The 16,008-nt window shown below is 53.6% G+C and overlaps 1 protein-coding gene across 2 annotated transcripts in view; it reads right to left on the reverse strand.

The window, feature by feature from the left end:
• The window catches only part of TBC1D14 (TBC1 domain family member 14), a 103,279-nt gene that overhangs the window by 78,317 nt on the left and 8,954 nt on the right, over positions 1 to 16,008 (reverse strand). For both annotated transcript variants that reach the window (XM_035726097.1, XM_035726096.1), the window contains exon 2: positions 12,648 to 13,386. In XM_035726097.1, the coding sequence (XP_035581990.1) occupies positions 12,648 to 13,369 (722 nt within the window). In that variant the 5' untranslated portion in view covers positions 13,370 to 13,386. The remainder of the gene's footprint in view (positions 1 to 12,647; positions 13,387 to 16,008) is intronic.

The raw sequence follows: 16,008 nt of genomic DNA on the forward strand, positions 1-16,008 counted from the left end.
CCTGGGGGAGGAGGAAAGGAGGGCTGCAAGCAGATGAGGCATTGATTCAGGAAGGTTCCTCCTGCTGCTGCAGACAACCATCTGCCCAATTCTCCGTTTGACACGTGGGACACGGCAACTTGCTGTCAGTGCAGGGGGGAGGCAGTGATCATATCCACCCCTGCGACATCTGGGAGGCTTCACTGTGGCCTCCACGGCCCTCCCCACACAGGGCTGCAGCTCACGACAGCCCGCACAATGGCAGCTGCTGGGACCTCCCTGAGCATCCACGTCTTCACCAGTGCACACTCCACGCTGACCTCAAGGGGCTCCGGCCCCAACAGACACTCCGGGGACGCGGATGCAGGAGAGGGACCCAAGGACCTGAACACCCAGGAGATCGGGCCCACCAGGACAGCAGCCAAAGCCACAGCACCTGGGCATGTTCTGGGACACACACAAACCCACCCCCAGCGTCTTCTCTATGCCCCCTCTGGGCACAAGGGCACCCTGGGGCACAAGGAAGGCCCATGAGGCTGGTCCTCACGCGGAGGCTGGAGGTGGGTAAGCACTTGCAGAAACGATGCAAGGATGCAGATCCTCAGAGAGGCATGGAGAAGGTGTTCCTGAGTGAGAAAGCCCCCACCGTCTGTAGCAGGGAGGTTGTCCAGGCTGGTGTCTGGTGGGGAATGCCAAAGGAACATCGGCCACGAGCAGCCAGCCGGAGGGAGGACGGGGTCCCCTGGAGAAGGCCAAAGACTAAAGAAGAGGAAGTGACGGCCCACGCCCTGCATGGTGATGGTCCATGCTCCTCCTGGACATTTCCTCTTGGCATTTCCTTCTCCTCTTGCCATCCCAGCCTGGGCCTCTCCAGAGGATCACATGAGGTTGTGTCCATGCCAAGGCACAGTGCCCAGAGCAGGGCACCCATGCCAACCTCTCCCTCAGGACGAGGTGCTGCTCATAAACGGGTTTTCTTGTACCCGTGGCCAGCCCACCAAAGTAGCACCTGTCAGAACAATGCCCCTCGGATGAACTGCTGCCTCCCTCCCCCAACCCAGCACCAGAAAGGGGTTGAATGAAGGCGCTTTGCCTCCTCTCTTCAACCCTCCCTCGAGGATTCATCAGATGCGGCTGGAGCACCACGTGACTGCCCAGGGTCGATCAAGCTTTACTGCCACACAGAGCAGGGCAGGGGTTGAGGTGGGGGCTGACCCCTCCGAGCTCCACGGCCAGCTAGCTGTGTGACCTAAGTCCGTTTATCCACACCGTGAAGGCACCCCACTACCCTCAGGCCTGGATTACCCCGATCTGGCTCCTCCGATTCCTCCACCCACCAAGGTCCCCACTGGTCCTTCCTCCCTTTGCTGCCGCTCACCCTCCTGACATCCCCCACCCCTTACCCAGAGTACAGGCTCCCTCGATTCCCCTGCCTGTCCCTCCTTTCACCTGACTCAGTACAATTACAGCCAGGGCCCACGCACACTCGGGTGCCCAGCACACATACCCCCCCAACAGGCTCACTGCTTGCTCTCCCACCGCAGAGCCAGATCCTGCCCCCCCCACCCCGCAATCACACTCCCCATTGTGACTTTCACACCTTCTTCCTTCATCACACCTCCTTCACCCCAAGGGCCCATCCCTGGCCTCGCTCCCAGCAGAGGACCCTGCTTCCTGCTTCACAAGAACACGTACTTTCTGGAGTAGCAGGAACTCACTCACTGTGGGTGGGCATGCAAAATAGCATGGCTGCCCTACAAGGCAGTTTGGCAGTTTCTTCTGAAATTCAACATACCCTTACATTCGATCCAGCACCAGGCTTCCTGATGTTTACCCAAAGGAGCTGAGAACTCATGTCGACATAAAAGCCCACACCTGGTTATCTACAGCCACTTTATCCGTAACTGCTAAATCCTGGAGGCAACCAAGATGTCCTTCGGTAGATGAATGGAAAAATAAAGGGTCCGTTCCAGACAATGAAGACAGTATTTAGTGCTACAAAGAAAAGAGCTTCATCAAGGCGTGAAAAGACAGGGAGAATCCTTAAATGCACATTACTAAGCCAAAGAAGCCAATCTGAAAAAGCTGCACTGTTAGGATTCCAGCTCCATGACAGTCTGGAAAAGACAATACCATGGAGGCAGGAAGATGGGTGGTTGCCAGGGGTGTGTGGGGAGGGAGGGGAGCAGGTGGAGCACGGAGGAGGCTGTCCAGGGCAGTGCAGCTCCTCGTGTGACAGCATAACGACGGGCACGGGTCACTCTGCACGGAACGCACAGCACCTTGTCTCTAACTGCGGACTCCGGGTGACAACGACGCGTCCCTGCAGGTCCACTGACTGTAACGAGCTACCTCTCTGGTCAGGATGCTGATACGGGGGAGGCTGCACTTTTTTTTAAGTAGGCTCCACACACGCCCAACCTAAGGGCTTGACCTCACGACCCTGAGATCGAGTCACATGCCCACCGCCTGAGGCAGCCAGACGCCCCAACTCTGCACTGCCTGCTTAATTTTGCTGTGATGTAAAACTGCTCTAAAAAAGTCTATTAAAGGGATGTCTGGGTGGCTCAGTCGTTAAGCGTCTGCCTTCAGCTCAGGTCATGATCCCGGGGTCCTGGGATCGAGCCCCGCATCTGGCTCCCTGCTCGGCGGGAAGCCTGCTTCTCCCTCTCCCACTCCCCCTGCTTGTGTTCCCTCTCTCGCTGTGTCTCTCTCTGTCAAAAAATAAATAAAATCTTAAAAAAAAAAAAAAGTCTATTAAAAAAGGAAATACGCTGAAATGAAAAATCTATATTCACACACAGAAAAACAATGACACAGCACTAAAAACAATCAAGCAGTCCACTTACACTAAATAAAGCAAGCGAGGACGCCCACAGACCCCCGCGGCCACATCTGTCGTCCCGCCTCTGCGCCCACATCCTCTGCTTTACCGCTTCTTAATCTAGAGGATTTCACGCAGCTGAAGCCAGTGGGTCCACGTGAGCACCAGATCCCACTCCTTCAGATGCCGCTGAAGGACACCGCTCTGCAAGTCCTCCTCTCTCTGGTTAGGTTTGCTTCTGCTCTTTTACTAGGTTGCTCTTAACAGTAAACAAAAACACCCCCCCCCCATTTCTCCAGCCTTAGAAAAAAGAAAGAAGCCTCACGCCACTCCTTCCTCCAGCTGTCACCCCACTGGTTTGCTCCCATCTGCCTTTGCTGATAGCAACTCCCCTCCTCTTGCTCTTTCTCAAACTCACTGACGCTGCCCCCCACCTCAACCCCCCCGGCGTCCAGGGTACCCCGCTGCCCCCCACCTCTCCAGTGTCCCTCAAGTGTGGGTATCAACTATGAATATGTCGGAACAGTCGCTCCCATGGTCGGGTTGTGTCATACGACACAGATCATTTCAGGAAAGGGAAGTTATTCTTGGTTGGACTCACCTCATCAGTGAGCCCTTAAAAACCAACCGGGGCTCTCCCTGGCAAAAGAGATTCAAAGTGTGAGAAGGACTGTACACAAGGGGGATTCTCTGTTGCCGGCTCTGAAGACTTCGGGGACACATGGCAAGGAATAGGAGAAGCATCTGGAAACCAGAAGCAGCCCCCAGCTGATGGCCATCAAGGAACCGACGACTCAGTCCTAAAACCACAGGGGACTGAGCTCTGCCAACGACCTGGCTGAGCCGGGAAGCCGACAGCTCCTTCCTCTCAGCCGGTCAGTGGCTAAGCCAAAGAAGCCAATCTGAAAAGGCTGCACTGTTTCATCCTTGTAAGACCCCGAAAGAGAACCCAGTTGTATGATGATGGGCCACTGAGGTTTTAATCCGCTAACTATTTGGTTACTTGGCATCTACCGTGTAGCAAACTGGTAGATGACTAGCACGTCTCCTCTGCTCCAAGTTCTGCAGCTGCTCCCCCCACTCTGGGTCAAAGGCAGCCCTACAACGGCCCACAGGCCTGCATCTCCACCCTCTCGGGGCCCACTCGGTCCATCCCTCAGCCTCTGTGCTATCCCTCTCCTGACCAGGCCCGCCCGGGCCCTTCCGTGCCTGTCTCTGCTCCACCAGGGGTCTGCTGGGTCAACGTCCCTGCCTCCTCCGTCTCTACTTAAGTCCCTCCTGCTCATGCACCTGGCGGGCCCTGCTTTGGTGGGCCCTGCTCACCAGCCTGTTTTACATCCCGCCCTGGCCAGTCTCTCCTCCTGCCTCTGCTGCCCCGTTTCCCCATGGCACTGATCACCGCCAGTGCCTGTGCTCCACGTAATTACTGTGGGTATTACCCACCTCCTCCCACTAGAATAGAAGCTCCTCAGGGACAAGGGTCTCTGTCTTGTCCACAGACAAATTCCAAGCACCTAACACAGTGCCTTGGCAAAGGGCAGATGCTCGGTAAATTTTTTTTAATATTTTTTATTTATTTATTTGTGAAAGCGAGAGAGGGAGAGCAAGCACACGCAGGGAGAGCTGCAGGCAGAGGGAGAAGGAGACTCCCCACCGAGCAGGGAGCCCGATGCGGGGCTCGATCCCTGGACCCCAGGATCATGACCTGAGCCGAAGGCAGACGCTTCACCAACTGAGCCACCAGGCATCCCTCGGTAAATGTTTCTTGAAAAACTGCACGATGAGAAGCATGTTTAAGGGCCAGCACAATGCGTGGCACACTGCAGACCCTTAGGAAACTGCGTGTGTGCCATCTGCGGCCAGAAGGAAACAAAGGAAGCACAGCCAACAAAGTAGGGGCAGGCAGCACACCCTAAGCGCGGCCGTTCGGGGTGAGCACGGCGGGCCGCTGTCGGCCCGGCTCCCCGAACGGTCCCTGCAGCAGCGCGGGCCCCGCACAGACACTGGCCGCCTGTGGCTCCTACACCATCCGCCGCATCCTCCCCACCTGGGAGAACCCCCTCGAAATGAACTGAGCTGGAGTCAGGGCACCAAGGACCTGGCTGGTGCTGAAACAAGGGCTGGTAGCAGCTCAGCGGTGTCGGTCAGCAGTGGGAAAAGAAAGGCAGGCATTCCATGATGCAGGGGCCGAGCTGCTGAAAACCTACCTGGTACGACAAGTCCCAGAGGAACTGAACACCCGGGAGTGGGGTGATCCAAACAGGGTCAGTGCGCGCCAGTGAAAACCCTCCTTGCACAAAGGACAGGACTCTGAATAATCGAGACACCTCAAGGATGTGCAGGTAATGCAGCCGCCCTCCTAGCGTCCCTGCTAAAACCTTCTCTGCGTCTCACACTCCTGGCCGCCCGCGGCCTGTCACTGATTCTGCTCTGCCCGCCCCCAGCCAGCCCAGGAAGGCCTCAGGACTCAGAGCTCGGCTAGCTCCAACACGGGGAGAGGGGAGAGCATTCTCAACCTGCCCACACACAATGCTCTCTTCGCACTGAGGAACTTTCGTGCCCTGAGGGGGAGCCACAGAGCGGATCCCCCCGTGACCCGTGTGCAGTGCCCCGGTCTGCTCCAGCCACACGCCTCCAGACCCTGCCCCGGGGCGCAGCGCGTGTTCTCTTGCTCTCCCAGCCCGCACCCCCACCCCGCATCTGACCAGGGCACGCGTGTTCCCAGAGGCAGTTCAGGGGCGCCCTGCAGGCGACTCTGGATCTCAGGGTGGTGAATCTGAGCCCCATCGTGGGCATAGAGATTACTTAAGAATAAATTTTTTTTTTAAAAAGAGGTAGTGTGGGCGCCTGGGTGGCTCAGTTGGTTAAGCGACTGCCTTCGGCTCAGGTCATGATCCTGGAGTCCTGGGATCGAGTCCCGCATCGGGCTCCCTGCTCGGCAGGGAGTCTGCTTCTCCCTCTGGCCCTCCCCCTCTCATGTGCTCTCTGTCTCTCATTCTCTCTCTCAAATAAATAAATAAAATCTTTAAAAAAATAAAAATAAATAAAAAAAGAGGTAGTGTGGTGTCTTTGGTAGAAAAAGCGGTGACTTTGGAGTTGGGCACACGAGCCTGTCCGCTCTCCATCCTGAGCACTGCAGGCCACGGCACTTTCCCAGAAATGCTGAGCTTTCTCCTGCTCCTATGACCTCACACACGCTGATCCTTCTGCCTGAGGAACACTGGCTCGACCTTGTGCACACACAAGACAATTTCGAAGACCCACCGGCCTCTCAGTCCCCGTATTTCTTCCCGGACTTTGACATCTCTCTTGGAACCGCCATCACAGCGCAAAGGGCCTTCCCCGGTGGCCCCTAACTCTGGCCTCACTTGCTGCCTGGAGCTCAGAGCTCAGCACCTGGGCCACGCAGCTCCTTTTCCTTTGCACAGCTCTGTACAGTAGGTGCCCTCGGCTCCTTCTTCAAACAAAGACACTAAGCCCCCAGCGAGGCTGAGTGCCTGCCTTACCCGAACCCACATGCCAGCAAACAGCTAGGTCCAGAGAACACCCACCAGGGCTGTTACCCGGGGATCACATGGCGCGTACACACGCGTACGCATGCATCCGGGCAAAAGTCAGTAAGTAACGTAGGCATTGGTGTGCCTCCTACGTGCTCGGTGCTTCTTATCCACTTACACTTCCTCCCTTTGACACGTGAACGTATTTCTATTCTCCAGATGAGAACACAAGTTCAGAGACCCAAGCCCTATGGCCATGACTGTATCCCTTGCAGGCTACTTAACCACACCCTGCTTCAGTCTCCCCACCTCTGAGTAAGAATTACTCACAGGACTTACCCAAATCCATCAGCTTTCGGTGCAGGTTACAGAAACCACTCCAAAAAGTTTAAGCAGAAAGGATCTAACAACTCAAGGACTTAGGTGATTCCACAATCTTGACGAGGGCTGAAGTCACGGGCTCTAACCTGGGCCCCCAGACCTCCCCCCCACCCCGCACCCGGGGAGCTGCTGTATCAGAGCTGCCCCTTGAACCCCAGAAGTCAGGAATGCAGCGGGGCCGGGGAGCCACCAGAGCGGCCTGGCATCAGCCAGGGGATGAGCACGGGGCCGATGCTGGAGAGCCGCACAGCCTGACGCCGCCGCCGGATGGGAGAACACAGCCTCATGGTCTCCGCCTACCTCCCCCTCGAATCACTCCTCCTGGGAGAATCTGATGGCACCCAATTCCCATTCAGAACCCCAGCTCCAAGAGACCCCGAAGACACACAGGGAAGGAGCACGCCCTGGAAGGCAGGCGGCCTGGAGGATGCACAAGCCCGCCTGCAGAGCCTACCTACCACAGCACACTCTCTCCTACGGTGCCTGAGACCAAGTCCGGCAACCATGTCAACGCGCTCAGAAGGGCATGTGGCCAGGACTACCACTACCTGTCACTCCCGGTGCCTGTGAAGTGTATCTGCCCTGCTGGTAAACAAACTCACCTCTCCAAAAAGAAAGCAAGGAGGGGGCGCCTGAGTGGCTCCATCGGTGGAGCATCCAACTCTTGGTTTCCGCTCAGGTCATGATCTCAGGATTGGGAGGCTGAGCCCCGCGTTGGGCTCTGCACTGGGCATGGAGCCCGCTTAACATTCTCTTTCTCTCCCTTTCCCTCTGTCCCTCCTCCCTCCCCTCTCCCCGCCCTCTCCACTTAAAAAAAAAAAATGAGTTTCTTTAAAAAAAAAAAAAGAAAGAGAAATAAGAAAGCAAGGAGCACATTTCTTCCTCAGCACTGCTCAAGGCACCTTCCAAGTTATCAAATCCCCAAAGCCTAGAAATTGTAGTTGAACGCATTCACACCAAGTCAAAATGCCTTAAAGATTTGTTTTTCTCAAAACAATGGTTTCACATTTTTCCTTATACAGACCCCTAAAAACTGTGGAATCTTATGTGAATCCCCAACAAAAGCAGAGAGCAGGGCCAGAAATCTAAGCGCCACGCAGGGGATGAGCTCTGCCCAGAGCTTCTCTCATAGCGTCTCACTTAAGACTCTACCTGCTGCTCTCTCTCTCACTCTCTCTCTCTCAAATAAATAAAATCTTTAAAAAAAAAAAAAAAAGACTCTACCTGCTGCTTACAAGAGGCGCAACGAACCCCCGCCACCCAGTACACACAGGGGACCGCAGACGGGAGGGGAGTTCTTGAGGTCAAAAATGGCAGAGCCCAGGTTCAAACCTGGGTCAGAGCAGCTCCAGCTCACCCAGCACACTCCTCGCTGTGTTACAGCTCAGGGCCACTGGGGTGAGCCCAAAGCAGGCAGACTGTGCCCCAGGGGCTCTCGGCTGGGGTGGGGAGGGAGCAGACCGGAGAAATGCATGAGCACAGCTCCGAACACAGCCGGGGCACCATGCCTCCCAGCCTCCCCCGCTGCTCCCCTCCCCTCCGCAAGCCCCTTCTCCTGCTTCCACTGTAGCTCAGGCATCGCTCCTCAGCAAGGACACCCAGACCATCTCTGCTGAGGGCAACATAAAGGGCCGCCAAAAGAAGCCGAAAGGTCAAAGCTGATTATTACCTTCCAGGCCCGTGCAGATTAGCAGCCTGAAACCCTTGGCTTCACAGAAACAACGCGTCTCCTGTGGAAAACGTGTGTTACTGGATTCCTCTCGTCTTTGCCACCCAAGTGTCTACACAAACACTGTTCAACTACACAGGTGGAACAGAATCCCTTAACATGGTCCTTCTCTCCCAACAAGAAAAAGATACTGCTCAAATTATATTACATTAGTAAATTTCCTTCAGGGAAACAGACAGCAACATTTACAACCTGCCCACAGGGTGGTTCTCAAAGGCTGGGTGATTCTGCCCACCCCTCCCAGCCCTCCCTGCCCAGGACAGAAGATGATGCCTGGCTGCACCACTGGGAAGGGCTCCCGGCATCCGGGCTTGTAAGCCAGGGAGGCTGCTAGACAGCCTTCAGGGCACAGGACGGCCCCCACCACAAAGATTTATCCATCCCAAAATGTCAACATCAGGTGCAGAAATCCTGATTTAACTTTTTCAGTAATAACTTTTGATTGAAGCAAGCACCACATTAGGATAAGAACTAGAGAAAACTTCAGAAAAATGTATTTCTTAGAAATGATAACATTTTTGTTAGAATCATAGCTAACTACTTACTACTTATCAAGAAGTGTCGTAGATGTTTATCTATTCGATCTTTAACCTTAAGCACTTTTATGCCCCATTTAACACTCAGAGAGGAGTAAAGTAACTTGCCCAATGTCACACAGCTTTTAAGTAGGAGAGCTCACACTGAACCCAGCCCTGGCGCCGGCACCCTCACAGGCTCCCACACTCACACCCTGCCGTGCCTGCTCGGTCTCCCCCACCAGCTGTGAGCCCCTTAAGGCCCAGGTATACCTCTCAGCTCAAGGTGGAATCTGCACCACAGGGCTTCTGACAGCCCGGATGAAGAGCGGGTCAACGGGAGAGAGGGAGCTGGGTCTGCAGCTTCCACGGGGCAGTGGTCAGGCCCGGCCTGCCATCCTGTCACTTCTCTGCTCCTGTCTCACCCAGACCACCCACCATCAAGCAGTCAGGGCCACCAACCGGTCTGCCCCCTCGGGCCACAAGTTCATTCCATGACCGTGTCCAGCCCTTCCTCTGAGACCCATTCTCTGAAACGAGCCTTCCACTACTGCCCACACTCCCCCCACCCCAATTTCCTAGAAATCGACTCAGTGAGGACAAGGAGAACGGACAGACACTAGGATAAAGGAAGTCGCCTGGGCACAGGGGGTAAAGTGGAGAAACAGGAGGACTCAGAAGTCTGGGCTGGAAACCCCAGAGGCTGGCTCTAGCCCCAGCCCTGCCCTCGACAAAACTCATACAGGCCTTACTGTGAGCCAGGCCCCCTCTGTAACTCACCCGTAAAATGTGCAGTGGGTTCCAACAGAACCCTTTTCTCCCTCAAAGGAATTCTAGATTGAAACTCTCCTCTAACACTTTAAGACTCTAGGACAAAAAAACTCACTAGACTCAGCTCATGAGATCATATATTTTGATCTGTTTGTCATTAACATTCCACCTGCTTCCCCGAAGTGCTTAATAATGGCTCAAATAATGTCACAGCCATTAAAAGGGTAAGGGAGGGGGTGTCTGACTGGCTCAGTCAGTGGAGCATGCGACTGCTGATCTCAGGGTCGGGAGTTCGAGCCCCATGATGGGTGTAGAGATCACTTAAATACATAAATAAAATTTTTTAAAAATTTTCTTAATGTTTTATAAAAGGGGTGAGGAGACAAGAACCAGAGAATAAATCAAAGAGGAGACATTTCATTTCTGTGGCACAAAGCTACAAAAGATTTTCAAGAGACAGCAGCTTTAGCATACTATAAAATTTCACTTACAAGCAGACTCTGAAAAACGAAACAACACGGGAACAGACGGGGGTATAAAGAGCAAGCTGGTGGGGAGGAGGAGGGGCCAAACGGGGGGGAGGGGGGGACTGAAAGGTACAAACTTTCAGGTATAAAATAAGACAAAAGAACACGGTGTACAACACAGGGTACAGAATGTAGTCGACACCAGGTAACGACTTTGTAGGGTGACAGATGGTGCTGAGATCTCTCTCCATGATGATTTAGTAACGTATGTGAAAGTTCAATCACTCTGTCTTACACCTGAAACTAGCATAATACCATACCTCCACTCCACTTCAATTAAAAAAAAAAAAAAACAGTTTTAGCAATGATCCAGAGTAATTGATGGTGTTTCCTTTCAAAGGGAGAAGAGGCTCCAACTCGGTGAGACAAGGCAGCAGACAAAAACAAGGCGCAGCCATGACGATCCCAAATGACTGAGACGGGACAGCTTACTCCGTCTGGGTGGATCCTGTTTCACAAGTGTGAACCCACTTCATTCCCGTGACCTCCAGACGCAGTAGGCCTCGTACGAGGACCTTGTACATCAACAACATAATAGGCACGTTGTGCTGGGCACTTATCAATGTGATTTTAGAGAGGAGGAAATGAACTTAAGAGGTGAAGTAACTCGTTCAAGGTCACACAGCTAGGATGTGGGTGCAGGTCTGTTCAACCCAAAGCTCAGCTCTTTCCTCTAGGCTGCCTCCAGCCATCCCCATTCCAAACCACGTTTCCAACTTGCCAAGAACCCCCACATGGTTCCAAAAACCTGTCTCCCAAGCCCTTCCCCCGAGATTCTGGTTCTGGAGTTCTGGGATGGATCCTGAGGCCCCCGCAGCTGGTTAACAGGCACCCAAGTGCTACCTACAGACAGGAAATGCTGAAAACACTGATCTGAGAAAAGAGAAGAGCCCGGCCACACTAATCGGAACCACAACCACCTATTTTAGGGCTATGGCCTCAGAAGGGACAGGTTGCCCCCAGGGCTCCTGGGCTCCTGGGCTCCTCCCACTGAAGGTGGGAGGAGGGTTACAGAGTTCTGGGACTAGGGAAGCCTGACGCCTAGCTGCCGGCACATCAGAGAGAAGAGGCGCCCCGCAGACCACAGCCTACACCAGAGATCTTCACTCAAAACTGGTCTTAGGCTCACTCGAAACGATGTCCACGTTCAGATGATGCAACAGCTGGGGCTGTGGTGAGTTAACCTTCGTGCCCACAGCCACAGAAGTCTCCAGCGGATCCCAGCCAGCACAGCACACCACCTCAAAGGGACGCCCAGGGCTGCGTGGCTGGCTCGGTCGGTTTAGTGTCTGAGTCCTGATTTCAGCTCAGGGTCGTGGGACTGAGCCCTGCGTCGGGCTCCGTGCTCAACAGGGAGTCTGCTGGAGATTCTCCTCGTCCCTCTGCCCCTCCCCCTCACTCGTGCTCTCTCTAATAAATAAATCTTTAAAAAGAAAAAAGGGGACACCCAGTACCACCAAGTGTCCTACATGAGCTTTGCTACAGCGCGCACACGCACGGGGCAGCTCCATCGCCCACAGCAACGGGGCCCCCAAGGGGCAGCTAGGGACAGGTCGCCATGCCCCTGCACACTGTCTCACAGCCCTGTGCCCTTCCTCACGGCACTGCACAGCCCAGACGTCCAGGGCTGCTCATATGACTGGCTGATGTGTCCCCAGCCCGTGAGCCCGACCCGAAGTCACTACCTGTAACACTTCGATGGTCATAGTACTCCCGTCTTCCCTGCCAAGAGCAGGGCCGGGGACACACACACTTGCTGAACGAAAACACGAGAGTACAGATAAGAGGCAGGCCCTGTGGGAGCTGTGCCCCCAGGGCTGGAGGTGAGACACAGGGGTCCTACAGGCCCTGGTTTGGGGCCTCAGTTGAGTGGCCTGGTCCCCGCATAGGAGGGGAAGCGGTGGCCGCGGGGCCACTGTCAGAACACGGACCCAGTGCACAGCCCTGCGGGAACACAGGGCAGGGCTGCCTGGAAACACCAGCCCTGCGTTATGCGGTGGGGGCTGGGGGTGGAACGTGGGTTCCTAACCCTCTGTTTGGCCCAAGAAGCTCAAGTGATTAGCATAAAGGGCCTTGCAGAGGACAAGGCTGACAAAGTAAGGCTGCTGATCTATTAGCACTGGCCACTTGCGGGTCACCCTCCGCCACAGCAGGTCAGAGGCTGGGAAATGACAACAAAGTGTGCGAGTGAGCCAGGGAAATACACAGAGGTGACGGCGAGCAGTGAGGGCTCAAATAGCAGAATCACCTCCAGACCAGTCCTACCCACAACCGCACAGGACTCTGGGCTACGGGGAGAAGACACGGTCGCCCGTATGACTCCGGGCCTGCTTAGCAAGGGAGGAAGCACACAGCACATTTCGGATGAGAACGGGGCAGCCGGTCCGCATAACCTAACTCTCGTAGAGACAAAGACAGTGTTACCTGGTAAAGAAGCTACTAAGTGGTCCCAAAATTCTCCGTTTATTCCCATCCTCAGTTCCATCCACACAGTCCTGCTGGCGCAGCTCATGGGTTTCCTTGACGGAGCTCAAGGTGACGTCAGTAAACTGTGGGTCATCGTCGCTCTCCAGGGTCACGATGGCACTGGAGCTGCTCGTGACCACGAGGTCCAAGATGTCCTCATTGCTGATGGACAGTGTGGCTGACAGCTCTGTGCCAAGGCTGGACACGCTGCAAACGGAGACATCGTCGCTGCGGCTCAGGGCTTTGGAGCTGGGGCTGTAGAGCTTCACCGAGTCGTAGCCTGTCCTGGGGAACGTGGACGACTTCCGCCCGCTCTGCTCCCACTCGGTGCTGCTGGGAGCTGGGGGCGTGTAGGATGGCAGCGGGCACGCGCTCTGGCAAGCTCGCTCGGGGACGATCTCCGACTCCGATGGCTTCCTCTTCACGTGGACCACACTGCAGGGGACGGGTTCTGGGTTACTGATCTCGAGGGTGGGAATGCCTGAGTCCACGGACTTAAGGCTGTGCCGATCTTCTGAAGGACCAAGTTTCAGCTTGGGCCCATACTCTGGCAATGAGAGGGACCTGGGTGCCTTGAGATTCAAGTGTGGCAGGTTCTGAATGTGGTTTCTTGGCTGACCATCCAGAATGCCCATCAAGGCTACACCATTTGTAGAGGTGGAGAGATTTCCATCAGTCATCTTGGTCCAAGGAGAAACTAGAAAAAAAACACAAAAATGGAAATTAAGACAGTGGTTCTAAAAGCCTGACACACACACCTCTGCTGTACAGCTCGAATGTCCTGATGCCCTTTCTAGGGATGAATCCTTGAAAAAAGTTCTACATATCCAAGCTTTAATTCAGGACCAGAAGCCAGAGTTTTAGCATATATCACCACAGTATAAAATAATAGGACCATAACCCAAACAAAGGCTACAGCTAGGATAAAAATACTTAAACAGCCCCCTTGTGTTGATCATCAGCAGCACCCCACCAGTCACATGTCTGACCCCCAGGCCAGCACAGGGGGTGTGAAGACAGGGCCAGGCAGAGAAAGCGTTGTTTGTTTTTCATGTTTTTTAAAAAATGATAAACAGAAGGGGTGCCTGGGTGGCTCAGTTAGTTGAGGGGCCAAATCCTGATCTCGCAGACCTGAGTTCGAGTCCCACACTGGGCTCCGCACTGGGCATGGAGCCTACTTAAAAAATAAAATAAAATAAATGAAGAGAACACCTCTGTCAAAAGTACATGAAATCATAACCCACACATAAGTCGAGTTCTACTTGTTCCAAGACCACATTAAAATCAAGGATGTTGTCATCAAGACAGGAAACAAGATAAATGGTGTATACCATGCGGCGTGAGATGACCCCAACCACATCCAAGTCAGCCACGGCCCTCCACCTGTCCACAAGGTAGGGCATACTACCCCCCTTACCAGGGAGGAAACCAAAGCTCAGAGAGGTTAAGGAATGGGTCCAAGATCATAGCATTATTTAGCAGCACAGCTGGGATCTATGGCACTAACCCCAAAATAGGCCATACCTAGTGGATGAATAGCTTAGCATGGAGTTATAAAAACCCAGGTAGAAGGCTGGCTCAGGAAGGCAGATGATCAATAAACGAAAAATAAAGGGGCACCCAGGTGGCTCAGTTGGTTAAGCGTCTGCCTTCGGCTCAGGTCATGATCTCAGAGTCCTGGAATCAAGTCCCACGTCCAGCTCCCTGCTCAGCGGGGAGCCTGCTTCTCCCTCTCCCTCCGCCCCCCCCAACTCATCCTCTCTAAACAAATAAAATCTATTAAAAAAAAAAGGAAAAATAAAGACCATAAACCTACAATAAAGACTTGAGCGACAAGAGTCAAAGCTGTCACTGACACACACATCTGCCTATGGTTCTCTGGCCTAAGACAAAGTGGAAACGATGGGGTAGGAGGCACACAGGCCTGGACAGCACAGCCCCCAGCAGCCAGAGAACCCTGGGTTAAGAAGGTTAAGCTACCTTCCATTGTCCTTTAAAATGTCAAAACTAAAGAAATCTGGTGGGGTTACTGAAATCTGATCCACAGTGTAGAACATAAAGAATGGTACTTTCTTGGGTTGTTTCTTGTTTGTTTGTTTTTTAAGTAGGCTCCACACCCAGCATGGACCCCAGTGCAGGGCTTGATCTCATGACCCTGAGATAATGACCGGAGCCAAAGGCAGACGCTTAACCGACTGAGCCACCCAGGCGCCCCACTTTCTTGGGTTATGGGCCTTTTCCTGGGCTTTAAGCCCAGCTGTACTGACTGCCTGGGGAGAATTCAGTCAGGTACCATGAGAAAAGCATCCCAAGGCAGCGGCCCCTGGCAGGCGCTCCGCTGGTAGCCGCCATCATCCAAGTCAGTGGGTGAAGGTTTTGAAGCACACTGGAACAGTGACAGCCACTCCCTTTTGGCTGTCACTGAGCCTTCCTGCTCCCCTTCAGGAAGCCTGGTCCTTCTCTAGTCAACACAGCAAAGGCAAATTTGTTAGAAGAACAGGGAAGGGGTCATCTCCCTCCCTCCCAGAAATCGAAGGAACCAGCCAGACAGTGTGGCGTTGGAGTAAAAATAAAAATATGAAGGAATGTGGGGCGCCTAGGTGGCCCAGTCCGTTAAGCGTCTGCCTTCGGCTCAGGTCGTGATCCCAGGGTCCTGGGATCGAGCCCCACATCGGGCTCCCTGCTCAACGGGGAGCCTGCTTCTCCCTCTCCCTCTGCCTTCTAAGGCTTCCCCTACTTGAGCTCGCTCTCTCTGTCAAATAAAGAAAATCTTTTAAAAAAGCATTTCCTCTTCCTTATTAAAAATAATAAAATAAAAAGTAACAAATATGAAGGAACGAATCAAAATGCAGAATTCAGAAATAGACAGAACTATATATAAAAACTTGACAGGCACCTGGGTGGCTCAGTCGTTAAGCAGCTTGCCTTCAGCTCAGGTCATGATCCCGGGGTCCTGGGATCGAGCCCCACATCAGGCTCCCTCCTCGGCGGGAAGCCTGTTTCTCCCTCTCCCACTCCCCCTGCTTGTGTTCCTGCTCTCGCTGTCTCTCTCTCTGTCAAATAAATAAAAATCTTAAAAAAATAAAATAAATAAAAACTTGAAATATGACCCAGTGAGTGAGGAAGGATTATTTATTCATGATGTTGTACTAATCAATTATCAATTTTTCTTAGAAAGTAGAACTACACTGTACGACGCCAAAACAAAAACACAAAATTAGGATTTAATACAAAAACAAAATTCCATCAAGTATTCCATCAAGTGCTTCTCTAACCTACTGAGCAAAACCTCAGTCCATCCTCCAAAAGAATCCGGGCA

This window comes from Zalophus californianus, chromosome 2 (assembly GCF_009762305.2).
Source record: "Zalophus californianus isolate mZalCal1 chromosome 2, mZalCal1.pri.v2, whole genome shotgun sequence".
NCBI lineage: Eukaryota > Metazoa > Chordata > Mammalia > Carnivora > Otariidae > Zalophus > Zalophus californianus.